The following is a 19870-nucleotide window of genomic DNA, read 5'->3' as shown; positions in this document are numbered from 1 at the left end:
AGGCCTAGCAGTGACACTTGGTGCTAACAGGAACTCTCAGTTCCTCCTTTGTCGCTGGGATGTGAACCAGTATCGTCAGTTTGGAGAGGTCAGTTTGGCCTGGTAAACAGAGCACATGCACAGACTATGGTGCCAGAAATCCATACCCACGACTCAGACTTGAAGAGATGGAGGTTAAAGGGGAAGAGGTTAAGAACAATGAAGAATGAGAGAAACAACTCTGTGCGTAGAGTTGCTTGCATCTTCCTGCACAGAGAAGGGTCTGGAGGTCAGTTAGAAAAGTGAGTCACTGCTTAAAAACAAATATGATGAGGCAGCTCAGCCTTGTCTTCGGTGGCGGGCACTCGGTGAGGTAGCAATCAGGGGCACCCAGCTGCTGCTCCAAGAGGCAGATCCTCCTCCAGCCGTCTCCTGCGCCCACTGCGGCCCCGCTGGGATGGCTCCGGAGGACAGGAGGACCCACGACACTCACCTCTTATGCTTCATAATGAGCCCAATGGAGTAGCAGACATCCCTGTGCTTCTCGTCAGAGCGCAGCTTGACCTCCACGCCTACCTCCTCCTTTTTGCGCTCGATGTGCTCAAGCGTGTGCTGCACCAGATAGCCCACCGCCCCGTGCTGCCCGGGGTCGAGGGTCTGGATGTGCTGGAGGATGTCAAGCACCTTCAAGACAAGACAGAAAGACTAGGAGATAATATTTTCAGCTAGGCCTTTTCTTTTTTGCAGCTTGGGATTCAGACCTACCTACATAACCTGATAAAGGACGGCAGGGGCTGCCATCTGCTGCACATTTGGACTAGGCGGGTCACAGAAGGGCCTCATGTTCTGGGTCGGCATGGACACTGTGGGAATGCCAGTTGTTTTAAAGTAAGGAGACTTATTTTACCCGCCGCTCATGCATTGAGAGGGAAAAATCTTAAGCTGTTTTAATCAAGATGAAAAAGACTTTTTGACACTACTGCCTCTGGGCTGGGTAAGAGGGAAAGGGTCACTGACCAGGCACCCAAGGGATGCCATACTCGAGGAAGAGTCTTGCTGGCCACGTCCACAGTCTTCACTCACAATGGAACTCAGCATTCCAGTGGGCAGGGGGAGACACTGTATCTATGCAGAGCTTCAAGTAGCAGCAGGGAGGAGCAGGACTGTCTACATTGTCACAGTCTCTGCTATGCTCAGTGCCTCTGAGAAAATAAACACTCAAGTTCCACACACACACCACACACACACTCTCACCCTGTTTAGCACCTGTGGTGTTGCTAAGAATGCAGCAGGTCTCTTGATGAGCCTAACATTCCAATATACCGAGTCCTAAATTATCACATGTTTAGTGGTGAAGACAACCTGGACTCTAGTCCCAGATCTGTCAAACTAGCTGTTTTCACTTTTGAATCATTTTCTTATCCAACGATGATGAAACACTGACTTACCTATTTCTTAACACATAAAAATGTTGTGAAAACCACAGTTTCACACAACCTAGATATTGTTCCAAACGCCAATCTTGTCTTCTAGATGGAGTATCTCAGTATTTCCTGATGATGATTTCAGTATTTGATTCTCTGCTGGGCGCTGTACCACGCAGTCATGGCTGACTTCCAAAAGAGGAACCCAGCTCAGTGACATAAAATAAAGCTTGCCCAAGGTCACAGGGTTCTGAAGACACAGCCCTGGGTCTGACTATCAACCCAACGTTTCAACACCACATATCAGAGCAAGAGTGGGAACATCTTATTTTTTCAATAGTGGGGATTGAACCCAGGGCCTTACAAAAACTATGCAAGTATTACAAATACAACTGAGCCATAGCCTCAGCTTTTTAATTTTATTGTATTTTAAATTTATTTTGCACTATTAGGGATTGAACCCTGAGGTGCTTTACCCCTGAGCTATATCCCCAGGCCACCTTCTTCTTTTTTTTTTTAAATGTATTTTATTTTGAGACAGAGTCTTGTTAAGTTACCCAGACTGGCTTTGAACTTGTGATCTTCCTGCCTTGGCCTCCCGAGTACCATGGACTACAGGTGTGTGCATGCACCCATCACTCACAAGAATATTAAAGTAGGAGCATTTTCATCAAATGTTATGTTTCAAAAACATAAAAATGGACAGAATAGCATAACCTCAAGTACCCCAAAGCAGATTCAACAAGAATCCACTGTCAGCCAATCCCTGTCCACTTCCCACCTCCAATAGTGTACTTTTAATTTGGGGACAGTAGTGGCATTTACTTTTTGTAGCTAAAAGCATGCTACTGAACAATAAGCCTCTATCTGCTGTGGTGGCACAATGGCCGTCCTTGTGTGCCCATCCTGTTCCAGTGAGCTAGTCTCGATGGCACCTCGGCAGCGTCCCCTCCTTTCCGGCAGCCCCTCTCCACCAGATGCACAGCGCGGCTAGCACCTCAGCAGTCCGAGCACAAGGCAGGCTGGATTCCGACTGTCCAAGGAGACAGGGCCAGGGATAACCACGCTCTCCTTCCTGCCATGTGCTGAGGAGGGGCAAGGGCAGGAACGGAGTAGATGCTGTGACCTGGGGCCTAGTATGTTCACGAGGGTAGGCTGACAGCAGGCCCACACTGTCCCCAACCAAATACTCTAGGTCTAGAACCCCAAGTATCACAAGTTTTGAGGAAAGACCTTAAAACAGGGCCCATCACCCATGAAGCGTTTCCTTCCACTGTCGCTCCTCCTCTAGCCAGGGGCCCGAACGCCTCTTTTGAACAAGGTCAGAAGGTCACTGTTTTGGGCTCAACTAGTCCATGCTGCTCCAGAGCTTGAGAGCAGCTGCAGACATCGAGTGCTCTAACAGGCACAGCTGGATCTGATAGAACATACCCACAGAACCAGGCGGTCCTGCTGACCCCTGCTCTGTCTCTGAGTTTCAGGTTTTCCCTAAGGCTTTCCCCAAGTTCTTGGCTCCATTTTCTTGACAGCCACCTGTCTGTAGGACTCATTTTTTTTTTTTTGAGGGGGGGGAGCTTCATCAACCAGGGCATCTGCATTTGATGGATGACCCCAAGCAACAATTCCACACACCCCTGAGTTAGCACCTTCTCCCGACCCAAACAAGCTCATTCTCCACTCACTCGCTTTTATACTGGTGTAACTGTCTCCTTGTTGGAAAACCTAGATATCTTATTGGAATCTTCTCCTTTTTCATAGCCCATGAAGTCTGGCCATTTCTCAATTATTCCCCCCAAATGATTCTGAGGCCTAGGGTATGGCTCAGGGGCACAGTGTCTGCCTAGCACTTAATAGGTCTCAGTTCCCTCCCCAGCACCAACGGAAAACAGAAATATAAATGTCCTGAACGCCTACTCTGTGTGGGGATGGTGCCGAGAGCACGAACAGCTACGGCGAGGGCCGCGCTGTTCCAGGGGAGGGAGGATGGGATGGCAGCACCACAGATGAGTGCGGGCTGGCGGAGAGCTAACCTTGCTGGGGCTGGGCGTGGGCATCCAGGGAGGCAGGAGTTCGACAGACAGCTCAGCAGAAGCTGGAGCAGAGCTGAGCACCAGCAGGGAGTGGTACACGCAGAGGACTGCAGCATGGATAGGAGAGGCGCAGCCTGTGCAGCAGAATACCAGGGGACAACCCATGGAGTCACAAGGTCAGGCAGACAAGGCCAGCCCACCAAGAACCCATGGGCCACACTGCAGAGCATTATTCTCATCTTTCAGGCCACGGGGTGGGAGGAGTGTCAGCAGTGAAGGAATAGTAGTGACACTTTATTAAGATGACTCTGGTTACCACATATTAAGTTGGCCCAAAGGGTCTCAGAGCAGAGACCAAACTGGGCCTGTGTGCCCATCTAGGCTGCAGAAGGGTCGTTTTTCAATAGGCTGATGGCCACCAGCCGGGAAGCAGAACCAGGTTCTGGTCGTGGAAGACCTGTGGGTAAGTCATCCTGGAGCCTCAGAGTCTGGAGTGTCAGCGTACAGGTGGTCACAAGGTGAGCAGAACTGCTTTGGGGAAAGGTGCAGAGGACAGGAAGCCAGGGCCTACCTGGTGTGGAGCCTTAAGGGAGGCCTGGGAGCCGGAGACCACAGAGCGCAGGGAACAGAGTGTTCTGAAGGCGGAGAATGGTTTGAGTGAAACGGGACCACTGTCTTCCTTGGCTACACCAGTGCCCTGGAGTGACCCCCATGTTCCGGAGTGGGTGGAGGCGGGCGGGTGGGCACTGGGCAGTCCAGGAGGTGCCTGAGAAGGTTACTGGGAAGGAAGTGGGCTGAAGGGAGTGCCACAGGCAAGCGCCAGTAGGACTGACGAGGAGCACTCCCCTTTTCACACCCACGAAGGGAGGGGCTTGCCTTGGGCAATCAGAGGGGCACTCTCTTCACTAAAACGCAGAGAAAGGAAAAGGACAGCTACATGGGTCTGGCAGCCGCAAAGCATCCTGGCCCCTTCAGAGATGATTCTTCCTCCGCCGTCACAAGCTCATGGAGTGATGCCTGGGGTGGGCTCAGGCACCAGCCCAAGGTGAAACTCAGTGTCCCCACACACGTGCGCGAGAGCGTGGCAGTTACTTCTCAGTGCCTGTTGTGTTATTTGTCAAAGGGCAAAACTGAAAGCAGTATGAAGGGGGACGCTGAGAGGGTGGAGATGTGCAGTAAACACTAGTGACTTTCAAACCTGACCCCTGGCACTCCTGATCTGATCTCAGCCACAACAACCTTGAACTACTGCCACCGTGACCAAGGCGGTCTGTTTTTCTTAGCTCTTTCTGATTTACCTCCATGGAAAGCAAGGCCACCTTCAGGTCCTCCCAGCTCAGCATGTCCCCTTTACCTAACAAGGCCCAAGGCTTCACAGACTCATCTCACACCTGCTCCCTGCTTTCACACACACGCACACACAGGCACGGACGGGCCCTGTAGGGCTGACCCTGCAGGCGCACACCAGTTCTCTGCAGTGCCCACAGGCTGCTCCCCCCAGCTGCCAGACCCAGCAGCTCTGAATTTGTTCTCAGCCTTCAAAGGCCACCTCAGAGCCTTCCTCTGGAGAGGTGCCTTCTCTCTGGGTACCCTCTGAATTCTTCCTCACTTGGCGCCCTAGCTTCCTCCCCATCTCGGGGTGCCACTTCCAATGCAGCACCATGTGTTTCGAGGGGAAGGAGTCTCAGGTGCCCTGGGGAAGAGCCACGGTTCTTTCCTGACCTCCAGAGGAGAGCGGCGCTAGGTGCACCCTGCAGTGCAAGTCAGGAAGAAAGGCTCTCTGCACAAACACCTGCCTGGCAGGAAGGTGCCCAGGATCATTCCAAGGGCTACTGAGGCCATTTCCCAGTAGTAGAGTGTGAGTGATGACATCAGTCAGGTGTGGGGGAAGGACACCTGAGATGACCCCCAGACTGTGCTTCACAAAGGGGACTGTTAACAGCATAACCTTCTGGCAGACTGATCATTTAACTATAGGATCCACAATGAAAGAATCTTGGTGTTTCATGGATGAGCATGAAATCCCTTCACAAATCTAAAGTAATAAGCGACAGATCAGCTACGTACATCCTGTTACCAAAAGTAAATAAACAAAATTCAAATTCAAATGGATGATTACACCCTAGACAGCTGAGCTGTAGGGAGCAGGTGATCTAAGTAACACTCTATGACCTTCTGTGAGAGGACCTGCACCATCTTTGCTGTGGACAGTGTCTTGAGATAGGAGACTGGAATATCCCCCACGTGAGTTTTCTGAGATGTACTTTAGATCTTTAAAGCATTAAACTAATGAGACAATGTCAATCTTGGCAATGTAGGCTCATTTAGGATATTTATGTTCTCCAAAAAGATTAGGCTCTTCTCTAATAACTTAGGGAGGTGACATTCCAGTGACAGCTTGGAATCAAGCTCCTTCACCATGCTGTTCTAGACGAACAAAATGAATCACTGTCATATGTCCAGGGAACAGCAAGGGTGGGAAGGGAATATGCCACTGGCTCCTGCAATGTCACACACAACCAGACCCACGTGTGTGCTGCACCCACACTTGCCTGAGACCAGCTCTGATCTCACCACTGTCACCTCCTCACAGTGCTTGCTACTGGCCATTACAAAACTGAGAACATTCAAGTGAACAGCATGAAAATTCAACCATTTTTGGAAACAAAACTGGTCCTCAGATAGTTCAGTGGCCAGACTGACTTCCTATGCTAAACAGGGTACTTATTCATGGTAAGTTTAGTTGCTAACAGTCAGCTGAAGCTCTCACATTCTGTTTGCTTCCCTGTGTTGAAGGTGACCCATGAAAGACAAAGCTTGGGCACCAGTGGGTGAGTGGCGGGGCAGGTTTTGTGGTTCTGGGTGCCAAGTGACTAACCACAAAGGGGAACAGTCAACTCCTGGCAGTAGAGCCGATGTTCCTTGAAATTAGAGGAAACAGAAAATAATTTTAGGACTGGGAGATTGAGTAAATTTGTGCACATTCCCCTTTTAGTAAAAGGATGAACTTGTAACAGCCGCCTTTAAATCTAGAACTCTCTTTTCTAAGGCAAGTGCAAAGCATCAAAGTAAAATAATTACCTTCTCTGGCCAGATTCCCAGGTGAAAGTAGAGTCTGGCTTGAAGAAGCAGAAGCTGCACCTGGTCCGGGTACATCGCCAGATACAGATCCAACGAGTCTCTCAGGAGCTGGTAGGACTGGTCGATGCCTTCCCTAGAGGAGACAGTCACTTGGTCTCATCTGGTGGGTTTTTCAGTTAAGATCCTTCTTTTCCAAGCATGGGTTTTTAAAGTAATTGACATTAATCCCAAATGTTTTCTCTCTTTCCCTCTTTTTATTTATTTACTTTTGTTACTGAGGATTGAACCCAGGGATGCTCTACCACTGAGCTACATTCCCACATCCCAAGCCCTTTACTTTTTGAGACAGGGTCTCCCTAAATTGTCGAGGCTGACCTCGAACTTGAAATCCTTCTGCCTCAGCTTCACCACAATAACACTGTAAAAATTAGAAATAAATCATGAGCTGGATGCAGTGATGCATGCCTAAAATCCCAGTGGCTTGGGAGGCTGATTCAGGAGGATCAAGAGTTTGAGTTTAGCCTCAGCAATTTAGTGAGACCCTGTCTCAAAATAAAAAGCAAAAAGGACTGGAGATGTAGTTCGGTAGTAGAACACCCTGGGTTCAATCCTTAGAGTGTTCTACCACTGAGCTACATCTCCAGTCCTTTTTGCTTTTTATTAGTACCAAAAAACAACAACAAAAGAACCTGGACTAGGCAGAGCATACAGACTAGGCAGAGCACAGAGGACCTCAAGGGAACAGTGAGACACAAAACTATTTGGTGTGTCATGACAATAACAGATGCAAGTCATGATGTATTTGTCCTAATCCTTGGAGTGTTAGAACATCAAGGGTGAACCCTGATGAAACTGTGGATTTGGAGAGATAATGATGTGGCAGAGTAGGTTGTCACTTGTCACAAAGGCCTACTGTGGTGAGGATGTGGACAGTGAAGAAGGTTGGGCATGTATGGGAACAGAAGGCATAAAGGAACTCTCTACATTCTGCTTAATTTTGCTATTGAACTAAAACTGCTTTAAAAAATTCAATTCTATTTAAAAATTCTATTATCAGGTAGAAAACTATTACTGTTAACACACAACCTACAACTATTTTCCCAGGATGAATTTCCTTGGTCTCAGAGCAAGACGGTTCCACTGTTTAAGTGATAAATTATAAAACAATTGGACACGAGAACATCCTGCCTCTGAAAAATCATCTTTTCCAGTCTAGACGTTCTTGCTGGTGAAGAGCACCCTCAGTGTTTACAAGGAGGGTATATCCAAGTCCACTGTGAAGACCTCAAGGGAAGCCACTTAGCACCTCTCGACTGTGTACAGCATTGTCAAGGGAACCGTTATTTTTCAGGTGGTAGTCAGCTGTGACGCTGCAGCCACTCGCAGGTGAGTTCATTACACACAATTCTCGGTGAAGACACACATTTTGCTTAGGTATCAGAAACCCTTACCGCTTCCCCAGGCTTAACAGGTTTCCCACCATTCGCTGTAACACCTTCTTGACGTTGACCACCCCATAGAGCGCTGCGGTCACATGCTGGCCAATCAGGTATTCACATTCTTTCACTGTCAGCTGCTTGCCTTTCCCAAAAGCATCTATGTAGATGTAGTCGAAGATGTCCAGGGTCGCCCTATCAGAAGAGCCAAATATTAGATGAGCTGAAGAATTCAGTATTTTAATCTCTACAATAAGCTGCTCAAATCAGAGGTCAACGGTTAAAACAGTACTCTCGACACTGACAATATTAACGCCTTGTCCACAGTTTAAAACCTGACTCTTTATGGGAGCTCAACTATCAGACCAGTCCTCTGGTGTTTAAGAGACACCATGCATACAGGCCGCCTATCAGACCTTTTTAATTAAAATTGATCCAAAACTCATGACCATGGACATCAGAGCTCAGTTGAGAAAGACATAGGAATGGCCGAGGCAGATTACTCCATGGATCAGCAGTAGTTAGCCTCTGGGGATGCTGAGCCCTTGAGGATCTGAGGAAAGTTCTGGCACCTCACTCCAGAAGGATTCTGCGCAAGCAGGGATCACATGATACAAGTTCCTACCGCACGGATCAGTGTGCCATGAGGGCTTATGGAATTATTTAGGTGGCTGTCTGTCTCAGGGACAGCTGTGATTCCTTTGAGCAATTATTTCATTTTGATCTTATTCTCACTGCAAATCACATATCAAATTTTCTATTTGGCAGCTAAAAAGCCCAGTCAGATTTCTTTCTTGAATTATGTTTATAGCCCACTTTTAGCAAAGACCTAAGATATATAAAATGTTCTAGAAATAAGGATCTCTTCCCCTCTCTTTGGGGCCAGAACTTCCTAAGGACAAACACATAAAAATTTATAGGCCAAGATCATTTATGAGCATGAATACAAAAAATCCTGGACAAAATACAAGCAAATTAAATGGATCCATGTATTTTCAAAAAATATGATTAAGTTAGACGTACCCCAAGAATGATAGAAGAGCTAAACATTAAAAAATCTATTTCTGGGGTGTAATTCAGTGGCAGAGCAAGTGCTCAGCATGTGCAAGGCCCCTTGTTCAAGCTCCAGACCAAACCAAACAAACCCCCATTACTGAACATACAGAATATGAGCAAAATTGTGAGATCACATGGATAGGTAGGGAAAATCTCTAATATCTAGAGATTAATAAAACTTTTAGCAAATTAGGAATCTGAAGGGTAGCTTTGATAATCCTAATGAAAGGTATCTCCCCAAACATAATGCTGGATAGTGACATCTGAAAAGCATCCCACTGAAAGTCACACCCAAGGTATGGGCGCATGCCATCATTGTTTATCAACTCTGGACAAAAGGATCTGGCCCAGGGGTGACAGTGCTTGCCTAGTACGTGCAATGCCCTGTGTTCAATCCCCAACAATGCCAAAAAACAAAACAAAAAAAAAAAAAACAAAAAACCATATATATATATAATGTTACATATATAACATGTATATGAAGAATTCAGTATTTTAATCTCTACAATAAGCTGCTCAAATCAGAGCAGCTTATTATAGAGATTAAAATTATATAAGAGATTAAATACATATTATGTTACATATATAATATATATATTTATAATATATATATAAAGCCAGAAAAAAGGAAAGTCAATACTTACTGATATGATGATTATCAACACCAAAAAAATCAAGATGACAAATTACTCACACTCATAATTTATTCAGCAAATGTGAATATCAGACCAATATCTAAATTTTTGGCTTCATCCCTGTATACCATCAATACTTAGAAAAGTAATAATTCCCACTTAAAACAGCAACAAAAATTTAAGGTATCTACAAATAAAAAACCTTCTGAGATATTAATTATCTTGATGAAGGAAAGTGTAAAAATCTTTTCAGGGGCACTAATGAGGACCTAGGTAAATGCGGAGGACCATTTCCTAGACAGAAAGACTCAACAGTGAACACTGCCATCGTCCTCATACTGATCTAGAAATCCAATCAAAAGCAGTCAATGGCTCCAATCAATATGCACGCAGAATTATTTTACGGAACCTGATGATTCTGTATGGAAGAGTGAAAGCTAAGAACTGCCAAGGCAGACTTGAAGAGCACACTGGGACTCTCATACTACCAGGTATCAGGACTAATTATAAAGTCACAATAATTGAGATAATATGATCTTGGTGCAGGCACAGTGAAAAGAGACCCAAGGCAGGAGTGGTAAGAGCCCGGACAAGGACAGAGAGGGACACAGCCCAGCTGCTGGGGAGAGCTGTGTGCTCCCCCAGCCTGAAGGCCGAGTCCTTCATGGGCCCCTGGGTTTGTTTCTGCTACCTGCCGGAGTTGTTTTTTTCTTTTGAAGACAAGTTCTCACTACGTTACCCAGGATGGTCTCAAACTCCTAGGCTCAAGTGACCCTCTCAGCTTAACCTCTGCAGTAGCTGGGACAAAAGGCTACCTGGGAATATTAACAAATTATTGCATTATTTATTTGCACTATGATATATGCTCACTGTAGCCCATGAAGGAAAAATGATACTGTCACCACACACAATGCTACCATGTAATACATTACTATGGTAAACAATATGGTGATCAGTGTTATGAACACTTTATAGCACACAAAAACCATGGTGAGTTACTACATAGGTATTTCAGAATATTTTAGAGAAACATGGAGAGGCTGGATTATACAGAGAAAGGGAATGAGCTGAAAAATTATTTTTCTCATTTAAAATAATGAAAAGTGGATATCTACTTTCCCAGCACCCCCTCCCACTTTAGTACTGAAAATTGAACCTAGAGCGTTCTATCACTGAGTTCCATCCCCAGCCCTTTTCATGTTTTATTCTGAGACAGGGTCTTCTCAAATTGGCCAGGCTAGCCTTGAAATGGAGATCCTCCTGCCTCAGTGTCCTGATTTGCTGGGATTACAGGTGTGTGCCTCTGTGCCCAACTTACCCACTACACATTTAGGAACACATATTTGCAAAACAACATGGAAAACTAGGGAAGGGTGTACAGTTGTCTAAAAAAACACACATACATAATGAACTAATAATCTACGTGGAAGTAAACACTTTCAAATAGACTGGTAGTTACTTCTGGGGAGCAGAAGGGGGAAAAAGCAATCAGGAAGAATGCCTGGAAGGCTTCAATTACACATATAATATTTTACTTCTTTTTTAAACTAGGAGGTAGACACGCAGAGACAAATTGTACTTCTTTCTATGCAGCACCAGAGCCTTGACTAGATGGATAAAGGACTGTGATCTTTTCCATCCTCCAAGCCACTCTATGAAAAAGTGACCCCATTTTACAGAGGAAGAAACTGAGGCTCAGAGGAAACCAAGGTTTGAGCTCAGGCTGATGTCAAAGCTCAAGTATTTTCTACTGCATTGTCTGATCAGTTCACCTAAGATTATTACAATTCATCTTTCGGTTTCAAAGAACGTGAAATAGATTATTACTTTTTCCACTAAATGGCAGATTTAATAAGATTTTTTTTGGCATCGAGGATTGAACCCAGGGGAGTTTAACCACTGAGCCACATCCCCAGCCTTTTTAAAATATTTTATTTAGATACAGGGTTCTCACTAAGTTGCTAAGGCTGGCCTTGAATCTGATGATCCTCCTCCTTCAGCCTCCTGAGTGCTGGGATACTGGCATGTGCCACCACACCTGGCTTGAACTATTTCTTGCAGAACAGCTAGATTATAACTGAAGAGATTTTTGACTGATAAGACACTAGATTTAAAAGAACAAAACAGAACTCATTAGCCAGGTTTCTTTCTCTCTCTCAAGCTTGGGCACACATGCAGAAGAAAGGGGAGATTTATGGAAGGAAGGAAAGTAAGAATTTCTCTAAGAATGCTTTGATCTGATCTACTTTGGAACAAAGGGACCTTGGAGCCAGAAGACCTTGAAGTCCTAGTCTTTCTTATTTTAATTAAACTTTTTGAGGTAAATATAGATTTACATGTAGGTATAAGAAATACAGAGTACCCTTGACCCAATCCCTCCTGATGGTAACAGCCTGCATGACTACAATACAATATCACAAGTAGAATATCAACATGGATTACCCTCAAAAACCAAAACAGCCCATGTCCCAGTTTTAACCTCTGTGTGGTGATACCTAATTTAACCATGAAGTCAGGCTTTCTCTCAGCACAGTGGGACTGGGTCCTTGGCACCAATTACAATGTGTCAGAGGGGGCTTACCCTTCTGCGCCTTGGCACCACCTTAATAAGAAGTGACTTGGGAAGTTGACAGGCTCCAGTGGGACTCCCAACTGCCGAGCAATTGTCAAATAGAGCAGAGACATGCTGATTGGGATTCCTGTTCTACGGATCAAAACCTAAAGGAGAAAAAATGCTTTGGATTCATACATTCTCTTTCATTCAACAAATATTCTTACAGGTACCTACTGTACATCAGGCATGATGCTAGGGTTTGAAGCTTAAACAATCAATATTTTATTTATTTAGATCAGAGGTCAACAAGTTATGACCCATGGGCTAAATCCAGTCCACCTGGATACTTTTTTTGTAAAGCTGGCATAAAAAGAGCTTTTATATTTTTCAAGAGTACCATTTTGTCATATATGAAAATAATATGAAATTCAAATGTTAACGTCCACATATAAAATTCTGTTGGAACACAGCAGCACTCATCTGTTTTTGTGTCACTGTGCCCGCCTTCACTCTGTAAGAGCAGTCCTGAGGAGTCAGGAGAGAGACCACAGGGACTGCAAACCAAGATAACGTACTATCTGGCCCTTTACAGGAAGTTTGCTGACCCCTGACTTAGGTCCTCATTCTTCCAAAAAGAATTTAAAGACATTTCAAGGAAAAGTGTGTGTGACAAAATAAAATGAAAGTAGCAGGCAGAGCACAGAATAGACATGAAACCGGAGCCAAGAAGGAAGCAAATAAATATTGAAACTGCCAAGACTGACAGGGCTAGGCCGCGGATCGCCACCAAATTTGCTGGAGACCAGAGCAGAGAAAGCCCTGATGAGGTTTGCAGGTGTGTGTTCACATGGCCCAGTGGACCCAACTGAGTCAGAGAAATACCTACTTCTACTAGCAAATTTATCCCCATACAAAGGACATTCCACAGCAAAACTCTTGTGACTGAATAAAAATGGGCCTTCAGAAATGGGAAGACATAGCATTCATCCTCCACAAATAGTCTATCAGAAACGAACTTAAAATATACATGTACACATACACACACACACACACACACACACACACACACAGCCGTCGCTTGGTACTGGTGAGGAGTTGGTTCCAGGACTGCCCACAAATACTGAAACCTGTGGATGCTCAAATCCCTTATATAAAGTGGTACATTATTTGTAAATAACCTTACATTCTTTGAACCATCTTAAGATGACTTAAAATACCTAATGCCATACAAACGGTAGGTATGTAAAAGAAATGTAAGATATGTACATGAAAAGCCTGTGCATGTTCAGTACAGATGCAATCATTACTTTGTTTTTTTTGAAATATTTTGTTAAAATATGTGGATGCAGTGGAATCCACAGATATGGAGGGCCAACTGTATCTTTCTTTACTATATCCACATTTACCTGGTGCATGTATAAGTTGAGTGCATTGTAATAATCCATTCGGTTCCCCTTGAATTTCAGCTGGTCATAAAGGACATAATTCATGGCATCCAGCACCTGGCTCTGAAGTTCTATTTCCATTATCATGGAGGAGTCACCTGAAACATAGAGATCTGCTCTGGGACACAAGTACAAATGACATTCCCAATAATGCCCCAAATAACCCACAATATGTGGTGACTGGCAATGGCTTAACAACCAAGTGCTTCCAATCTAGGGAGCAGAATGGAGTATGTATCTAAAGTCTCTTATTTTATTCAGGTAAAAAGGATGTTCTATTGTTTATCACGTTTTTTTTGTTGTATAAACGGACCATCTTAGCATTTCCCAAATAAACCAACTCCCCTAAGTTTTTGGTTTGTTTGGTTTTTTTTTTTTTTCCAAATATAGCTGGACCCAAAGCAATTCCACACCTGCCTTGAAGGCCAAGCTGGGATGGCGGCTGTTTATGCCCCGGAGGGTTTTGCAAACAAGCTCTACGATGCTGTCGATCTGGGCCTGGATGTCTTTGAGGCTGATGTCTGAGAGAGGGTTGCAGTACTGGTCGATGTACACGGCACCTGGGGATGAATAAGAACCAGGCGATCAATACTCTTTTCTTCCTTATTCTTACCAGCTTGTTGTTGGGCCCCAAACACCCCGGGCGAGAGTTCTGCGCACCACCCACCACCAGATAAGTGTCCTATCTTAGGCCTTGCTGTTAACACACTGAGAAGGAAGAACAGATTTCACAATGAAGGAGTTTGTATTTCACCCTTCTTCTAATAAACAAAACTTCTCTGACCTCTCAAGAGTTCATGGGCTCAAAAATTGTGTGATAGTCCGGCACAGTGGTGTACACCTATACTCCCAGCAGGTCAGGAAGCTGAGGCAGGAGGATCATGAGTTCAAAGCCAGCCTCAGCAAAATGAGATGCTTAGCAACTTATTTAAGACCCTGTCTCTAAATGAAATTCAAAATAAGGGTGGGGATGTGGCTCAGTGGTCAAGTGCCCCTGAGTTCAATCCCCAGTAGCAAAATAAAGAAACAGACAAATAAATAAATAATTGTGTAATATATGGCATATTCCTATATTCTATGATAAGGAGAATCAGATGTGACAACGGAGATCTTTTCAAGCTACTTCTCTCTCCTGCTTTCTTATAGGTTCAAAATCCAAAATCTTCAGAAACCTTAATGGGGTAAAACAGTTCCTTTCTTTAAAAAACAAAAAATAAATAAAATAAAAATGAAAGTCCTCAATAACCATCCATTTGAATAAACTCTACTTCTCAAGGTGAAGTGTATATGGACTCTGTAGATAACTGTACCTTCAAATTAAACAGTAACGCTCAGAGAAGCTGCCACTGAAACATCGTACAGGGCACACCAGAGACCCTGCCTCTTGAAAACCAGCACTCTCCAGAGCTTTAGGTGATCTTTTCACCTGAACCAAAGGGTTGTCATCATTTGGTTACAGGACTATTCACTTGGGAGCCTGGGAGTCATCTTCAATTCAAGAGACCCCAGAACAGTTCCGGATCCTGACTACCCTACCAGCAAACACTCTGAGGAGCAGAGAGCACTGAATGGGCATCAAGAGACTGAGACTCCAGTCCTGTGCTGCCACCATCCAGGGTCTGGCTCCTGGGCCCCTGTGTGCCACTCCCTCCGTATGGCCGAGAGCCATGCTGCACATCTCTACTCAGCCTAACACCAACTCCTGCACCTCTTCGATGGCATCAGAGCTCCACAGGCCACCAAGCATCAAAGCCCTGGACAGGTGTCCATTCACTCAGCCATGTAAAATTCGATGATGGCTTCCAATGCCTACAACAATGATTTGGATGGGTGACTTGAAAACTGTAACTTTGAAAAATGAAAATCAAGTATTTATTTTTATACATAAACTTCAGGAAATAAGGCTTGTTACACTATTCTTAACTGTGAAGTAAACAGGAGGAGGACTTCCAACTTCAGTGTGTATGAGAGAATTCCAAGGTGGTAAGGGTATTGTATTCTAATCCACTAAAAAAGATCTTCCATTCCTTCTGGACAGTACTGGACTTTCCTACAATTAATAAGTACCTACACTAGGCATTGTTTATTGCAACCAGGATCATAAAGAAACATAGTGACTAGTTGAAGAAACAAAATGTATACATTTCAAACAGAAAGACTGGGATGCAGGTGACTATTAAATGCTACTATAGCTAGGGAACCCTCAAGCCCTCAGTTGGCACTGGATGGAGGGGAGGTCTGAGCCGAGCCTGGAGGGCACGACAAAAAAGGAGGAGGCCACAAGTGAGCAAGTGAAGGCAGAAGTGTATGTGCAGAGTAATGGGAAGGGTCAGGAGGAAGGACTGTGGAGGACACTGGAAGCAAAGGTTCACAGAGCAAGCTGGCTTCCATGGCAGGCCGAGAAGGGGAGTCTGGGTTGGACTGGGCTGGATGTGTTGGCTGACTTGAGGGCAGGAGTAGGGGGCTCAAGAGAGCAAGTATCCTTAGAAAGCTGCTGCTGGGAGAGGTTGTGACAGCCGCATGAGAACAGGAATGGAGACATGACTAGGTGATAGGGAAGGGAAAAAAAAATCAACAACTGAATAAGTCACTGGAAGCAGGGAAAGAAACATGCATTTCATAATCACAATTTATGGGAGTGTTTGTATAACATTCTAGGAATTAAAATAGTTTAAAGAAATTGAAGTCACATTTTGTTCCTGTTGGACTACCTAAGAACACAGAGTCACTCCCTGCCCCCACAGAGCCTGCCCACCCAACCCGGTTCTCCTCGCTTCTCATCATGGACCAGCAGATGCCGATGCACCAGAACATTCTGTCCTCATTAAACTCCAACCAGAGGTTAAGGGATTTGCTCAAGGTTACACAGAGACAAAATCAGATGCCTTTATTTCTGTCTTGGAAATGATGCTTCAAAGCTTGGAAGGAATTCATCTCATTAGCTAAAACATCACTCTCACACATGGACCAATGACGCATCTTTAGAAGCACCCTCTCTTCAGCTGACGGCTAAAGATACCAACAAAACCTTATCGGAGGTGCAGTACTGCCCACCTCACTGGCAAGACCACAATCCAACCTCCCAAAGCTCTCAGTGTGATTTCTTTTCCCATTCATACCACAAAAGCAGTTCCTTCTCCTGCTCTTAGAAAGACTACTCTTAAAAAGCTACCTATGAAAGACCACACTGTCCACGGTATGGGAAAGACCCACCTTCAAGATACGACTCATAATCATCAGGCTGCTGAAGAAAAGCCTTGAGGTTATTTAAAATTTTCTGTTGCCGTAGGTAGTAAAGAATTTTTTTGGCGTAGTATTTCCAGGTCAAAGCTTTTCTAGAAAACAAACAAATAACAATCAAGTCAATAAGAATTAAGATTTTTTAAAACGTTCAATTACTTAGTTTCTACTTCACAATAATCATGTCATGTAGTCTATTATAATCAGAGAACCAGAAATGGTTCACCATCTTTTTTGGAACTGGGTACTGAAGCCAGTTCTACCACTGAGCCACATCCCCAGCCCTTAAAAAGGGCATTTGGGGGAGAGAGGGCTGGGGTTGTGGCTCAGTGGTAGAGCACTTGCCTGGCATGTATGAGGCCCTGGGTTCGATCCTCAGCACTGCATATAAATAAATAAATAAAATAAAAGATCCATTTACAACTAAAAAAAAATTTAAAAAAAAAGGCATTTTGGGACAAGGTCTTGCGAAGTTGTTGAGGTGGGGCACAAACTTGTGATCCTCTTGCCTCAGTCTCCAGAACTGCTCGAATCACAGGCGTGCGCCACATGCCTGGCTGATTCCTGTTCCTATTGTCCTTACTAGCATGGGGGCTGGCAGCACACTGAGGGCTTTGCACGTGTGACTCAACACTCGATCCCTTGTGCTAAAATCCGTGGAACACTTATGGGCTGGCCTCAGATTTACTTGCCTATAATCTTTGGTAAAAGGAAACGAAAGAGCAGCCCAAGAACGAGCTGAGCTTCTGCGGATTTCAAGAGACAGGAGGGCACCTGGATTCATTGGTCCCCAGCCTCTGCCTCAGGGCACTCTGGGTGCTGCGTTCCCCTTCCGTGGTCACAGCCACAGCAAGTCCATCCAACCTCCGTTCAGACATTATCCACACTGACCTCCCGTTTTTATGTTTCAGAAGTTTTCCCCAGAACGTGGTCTTGCACGCCCACCTACCACTCCACTTCCCACTTGGAGGGCGGGGGGCACCTTAGAACCCCTTTCCTCCCAGTCACCGGATCTCTAGTACCGCGGCTCTACCACTCCAGTAAGGCTGACAACCTCCAAGAGCCCAGGACCCCTTGCTCCCTCTCAGAATGCCTTTGGTTCTCTTTTACACACACACAAGATGTGTCCCTCCTCCCCCTCAAAAATAACCACATTCCACACCTCTCTGGTCATTCTCCACTTCATTCTTTTTCTCTACAGTAATAACCACCAAATGTGCATCCCTAAACATTCTAGCCTATTCTATGGTCCTTAAAAATCTCTTAATCTATAGGACTTCCCTTTACCTTTTCCCCACCTTGTATTTTTTTTAATCAATGATTTTTTTTTTTTTTTAATTTTATGGTGCTGGCGATTGAACCCAGGGGTGCTTAACCACTGAGCCACATCCTCAATTCTCTTTAGCTGTTTATTTATTTTGTGGTGTTAGGTATTGAACCCAGGGCCCTGTGCATGCAAGGCAAGCACTCAAGCAACTGAGCCATATCCCCAGCCCTCCGTTTTTGAGACAGGGTCTTACTAAGTTGCTTAGGGCCTCACTAAATTGCCGAGGCTGGCTCTAAACTTGCAATCCTCCTGCCTCAACCTCCTCAGTTGCTGAGATTACAGGAGTGTGCCACTGTGCCTAGCACCCCCTTGCATTTTATTTGTTGAAGAAACAGGGTTGTTTGACCTGTAGCTTCCCTGTCTGGAGTTTCCTGATTGCATCCACATCATGGTATAAAATGCTCTCCTGAATTTCTTGTTGGAAGTTGGAGGTAGAGTTTCAAGATTCAGATGCCAATCATTTGGCAAGATGCATTCCCAGGAAGCAGAATGGCCCTGCCTTAGGAGGTGGTTCAGCCTAGTTGTTTCTCTTGCAATGTCAGCAGCCACTGTGACAGGATGCCTGGTCTGCTCATTCCTTAGAGGTTACAAAGTAGTGATATTCTAACTAAACAATCCCTTCTTCATTTATTGGTTAGAATATTTCTACAAAGAAAAACTTCCATTCATCTTTGCTATTTGGTCCTCCAATGGTACAGGATATAGGAAAGGAAGGGACAACATTTACATCATTCCTTTCATTCATATTTTTCAAACTAATGATCTGAGTTTCTCTTATCCTCCAAAGGTGGCCAATAAGTTGTTATTTTTAAATACTATGATGAACTCATGGAATAAACATATCTGTTTAATCCACTCATCTGCATTGATGCTCAAATCCTCACATCTCCAGTCCATAGAAGCCTCTTCACTACTGGCTCCAAACACTTCTGTTGTGGAGAATTGTTGGTTGTTTTGCTAGCCGGTTCCAGGCTTGGAAGATACTTGAGGCTCATCTTTTTCATTTCTTGCACTGGACCTAGAATCAACCATTTCTCCAAAAACCCTGGTTACTTTTGGTGGGAAATGGTATCTAAAGTTCACAATCTGAAGACCAGGGAAGATCATTTCTACTGGATTGGTTATTATTTTTAGACCTCTTCAGTGAACAGAGCTAGTATGCTTAATGACTGCACACACCCCGACATATATCTACATATTTAAGTATAAAATACTACATGAGTTCACCCCAACTCTAGTAATTCAAATTTAGAAGTACACGGCTTAGACTTCCTTCTATTTTCTTTTTTATTCCAGAATTCTGCTTCTGCAGGATTCCAGATGACAGAATTAGAATAATTATCACATAATTATTCACTTACTTTATTATACACCTCTCACACACACATTATGCTCAGAATAACAAGACCAACATTCTTGTCACTTTAATGAGTGCAAAGACAGACTATTTACACACACGTCTTTCTGCACTGTCACTGTCCACTCATTTTTTAAATAGCTGCACTGAACCTACACAGCCAGGGCCCATGCCCACGAGGCACACATACTTTGTCCCTATAAGCCTGGTTTGGATTTAATTCTACAACCTATGTTGAATGCTCACCCCCAGGTCTGTGTCAACATATCTGTTCTGTTTTGTTTGTTTAGAGTGTCCAAAGATCAT

At 44.6% G+C, this 19870-nt stretch overlaps 1 protein-coding gene across 2 annotated transcripts in view; it reads right to left on the bottom strand.

The window, feature by feature from the left end:
• Positions 1-19870, bottom strand: part of Fbxo21 (F-box protein 21) — a 39724-nt gene that overhangs the window by 12331 nt on the left and 7523 nt on the right. The window contains exons 4-10 of one of the 2 annotated variants that reach the window (XM_027949157.3): positions 16854-16975; positions 14054-14200; positions 13602-13738; positions 12223-12359; positions 7966-8145; positions 6515-6647; positions 473-684 (exon numbers count right to left, since the gene is read on the bottom strand). In XM_027949157.3, the coding sequence (XP_027804958.1) occupies positions 473-684; positions 6515-6647; positions 7966-8145; positions 12223-12359; positions 13602-13738; positions 14054-14200; positions 16854-16975 (1068 nt within the window). The remainder of the gene's footprint in view (positions 1-472; positions 685-6514; positions 6648-7965; positions 8146-12222; positions 12360-13601; positions 13739-14053; positions 14201-16853; positions 16976-19870) is intronic. The other variant, XM_027949158.3, reaches the window with a different exon arrangement.

Source organism: Marmota flaviventris, chromosome 1 (assembly GCF_047511675.1).
Source record: "Marmota flaviventris isolate mMarFla1 chromosome 1, mMarFla1.hap1, whole genome shotgun sequence".
NCBI classification, from domain to species: domain Eukaryota; kingdom Metazoa; phylum Chordata; class Mammalia; order Rodentia; family Sciuridae; genus Marmota; species Marmota flaviventris.
Note: the sequence above shows the minus strand (reverse complement) of the source record. Positions and strands in the feature narration are given on the sequence as shown.